The sequence below is a fragment of the Amphimedon queenslandica genome, unplaced genomic scaffold, assembly GCF_000090795.2.
Source record: "Amphimedon queenslandica unplaced genomic scaffold, v1.1 AMPQUscaffold_13373, whole genome shotgun sequence".
Taxonomy (NCBI): Eukaryota; Metazoa; Porifera; class Demospongiae; order Haplosclerida; family Niphatidae; genus Amphimedon; species Amphimedon queenslandica.
This window is the reverse complement of record NW_003546391.1, coordinates 1-2322: the sequence shown is the minus strand read 5'-3', so window position 1 is coordinate 2322 and position 2322 is coordinate 1. Positions and strand designations below refer to the sequence as shown.

General features: G+C 36.5%; 1 protein-coding gene across 1 annotated transcript in view; it reads left to right on the top strand.

The window, feature by feature from the left end:
• LOC109582605 (uncharacterized) overlaps positions 1–806 on the top strand; it is a 9877-nt gene extending 9071 nt beyond the window's left edge. Inside the window, exon 3 of the mRNA XM_019997426.1 lies at positions 121–806. Coding sequence (XP_019852985.1) covers positions 121–704 — 584 coding nt within the window. The 3' untranslated portion in view covers positions 705–806. The remainder of the gene's footprint in view (positions 1–120) is intronic.
• The last annotated feature ends 1516 nt before the right edge of the window (positions 807–2322 follow it).

Below are 2322 nucleotides of genomic sequence, written 5' to 3'. Positions count from 1 at the left end.
TAGCTGATGTTAATGGACATAGTCGTCATGTATACTGTCACATGGAGACTCTGTGTGGTAAAGGAGGAGGCTGGAGAAGAATAGCTAGTCTGAATATGACTGATCCTAATGAGAAATGTCCTACTCAGTTTAGAACTTATGGAGTTGGTGCTTGTGGTAGACCAGTGACTAATAGTGGTAGCTGTGTTGGTATAACATTTCCATCAAGAGATATAAAGTATTCACAAGTATGTGGTAAAGTCATTGGATATCAGGTTGGAAGAACAAATGGTGCAGCTGCTCGTCATGCTAGCAAGGATATTAACTCAGCATACATTGATGGTATTAGTCTAACACATGGTAACCCAAGGAAACATATCTGGACATTGATTAGTGGACATACAGGTACTGCTGCCAGTGATTGTCCTTGTGCTAGTCATACACCTTATCCAGTTCCATCATTTGTTGGTTCTCACTATTATTGTGAAGCTGGTTGTCACAATACACGTGCATCTAAAACTACATTATATTCTTCTGATCCATTATGGGATGGTAATGGTTGTGGTAGTAGTGAGACCACTTGTTGTCAGCGTACTCTTATTCCTTGGTTCTATAGATCCTTTGGTTATTCTACTACTGATAATATTGAGATGAGGTTATGCTGTGATGAAGGCACCAGTAATGAAGATGTTGCCATGAGAGAATATGAAATTTATATAAAGTGAATCAACAATTTATGTACATTTGCTACATTTTAATTATTGGACACATTTTTAGTTAAGTTTTTAGAGCTAAGTTTGTTTAGTTTTTTGATAATTTAAAAGTAATTAATTACTTTTGTGAACGAAAGAAATGAGTAGTTTTGCTATAAGCAATGTACAATTGCATTACTGTGCTTCGCAGGTTGCTTAACCCAATTTTCTTACGTCCTGTTCACGTGACATGTATTATTAGTATGGGGAAAGTCACGTGATTGACGAGTTTGCAAGGTCAAGCAACCTGTAAAGCACAGTATAAAAGGCTCATTTTTAAGGTTGTCTTCATTTTTATTCTATTCCACTGGTCCTTTGTATTACACTTTATTTATACATGTACATGTATGTACATGCATCAGTACACATTGTCATAATCTTTATGACTCAACACATGACATATGCAATGTATGCTGTGTATTTGAATATCACAATTAGTTTTTACATTAGCCATATTTCAGGCATCAATCCTTACTGTGTAGTGTATAATGATCATTAATTGTCTGTGTGAATGAGGCTTAAGACTAAAGGATTTGGTTATCTTTGATGCTACTAGTACAAAGGAAGGGCTGGACTGAGGGATTTATGTAGGACAGCTGTGGAGTGAGTGAGAGGCTTGAACTCTACAAACAATGGTCATGTTCTTTAATTGACTACTAACCAGTAAGGACTGGACTAATGCAGTACCTGATAGTAGAGTATTAGGAGAGGGTTCATTATTAGATTATAATGTGGTTTAAAAGGTTGAGGCTATAAGAGAATAACATGTCTAGTCATACTGTCTGCACAATCCATTAATTGTGGTAATATGAGAGAGAGATCTGAGAAATCACTAATTACTTACTTTGTGGCTTGTTTTAATGCATAAACATGCAGTGAGACTATAAATAAGTCTGTATGAGTGTTTCGTCTCACAGTTTCATTACAGCGAAGAACAAAAATGTATTCTATTCTACTGGTTTTTTGTATGACCTCTTATTCATTATCTGCCAGTAGTACACTTGATGGTACTTGTGTTAATCCTACTACTTTGTCTTTCATTGAGAATTCACTGACTAATATCAGTGATGAGCTTAAAGGATCATCTAATGGAGTGAGTGAGAGTCTCTCTAGTGTCACTAGTCTCTTTCAACTCTCCTTCCTTAAAGAATTGATTGGATCTTACAAAGAGAAGTCATCCAATAGCAGTAATGAAGAAGGATTGGCTATTTTGAAAAGAATGGAACTAATATTGAACACATCCACTGCTGACATCACTTCTAAATTAGAGGACACCAATGCTAGACTGAGTGCCATTGAACAACAGCAACAAGATATTCCTTTAGCCATTAGTTCACTGCAATCACAAGTGTCTTCTCTCTCATCTGATCTTAACAAGTTGTCTCGATTGTTAGAAAAACATGTTAATGTGAGTTTAGATGATGAAGAAGAGGCTCCTTCATCTCCTCTCCTCTCCTCATGTGATGCTATCCTCAGTAAGTGGCCTAACAGTCCTTCAGGTTATTATAATCTAGCTGATGTTAATGGACATAGTCGTCATGTATACTGTCACATGGAGACTCTGTGTGTAAAGGAGGAGGCTGAGAAGAAT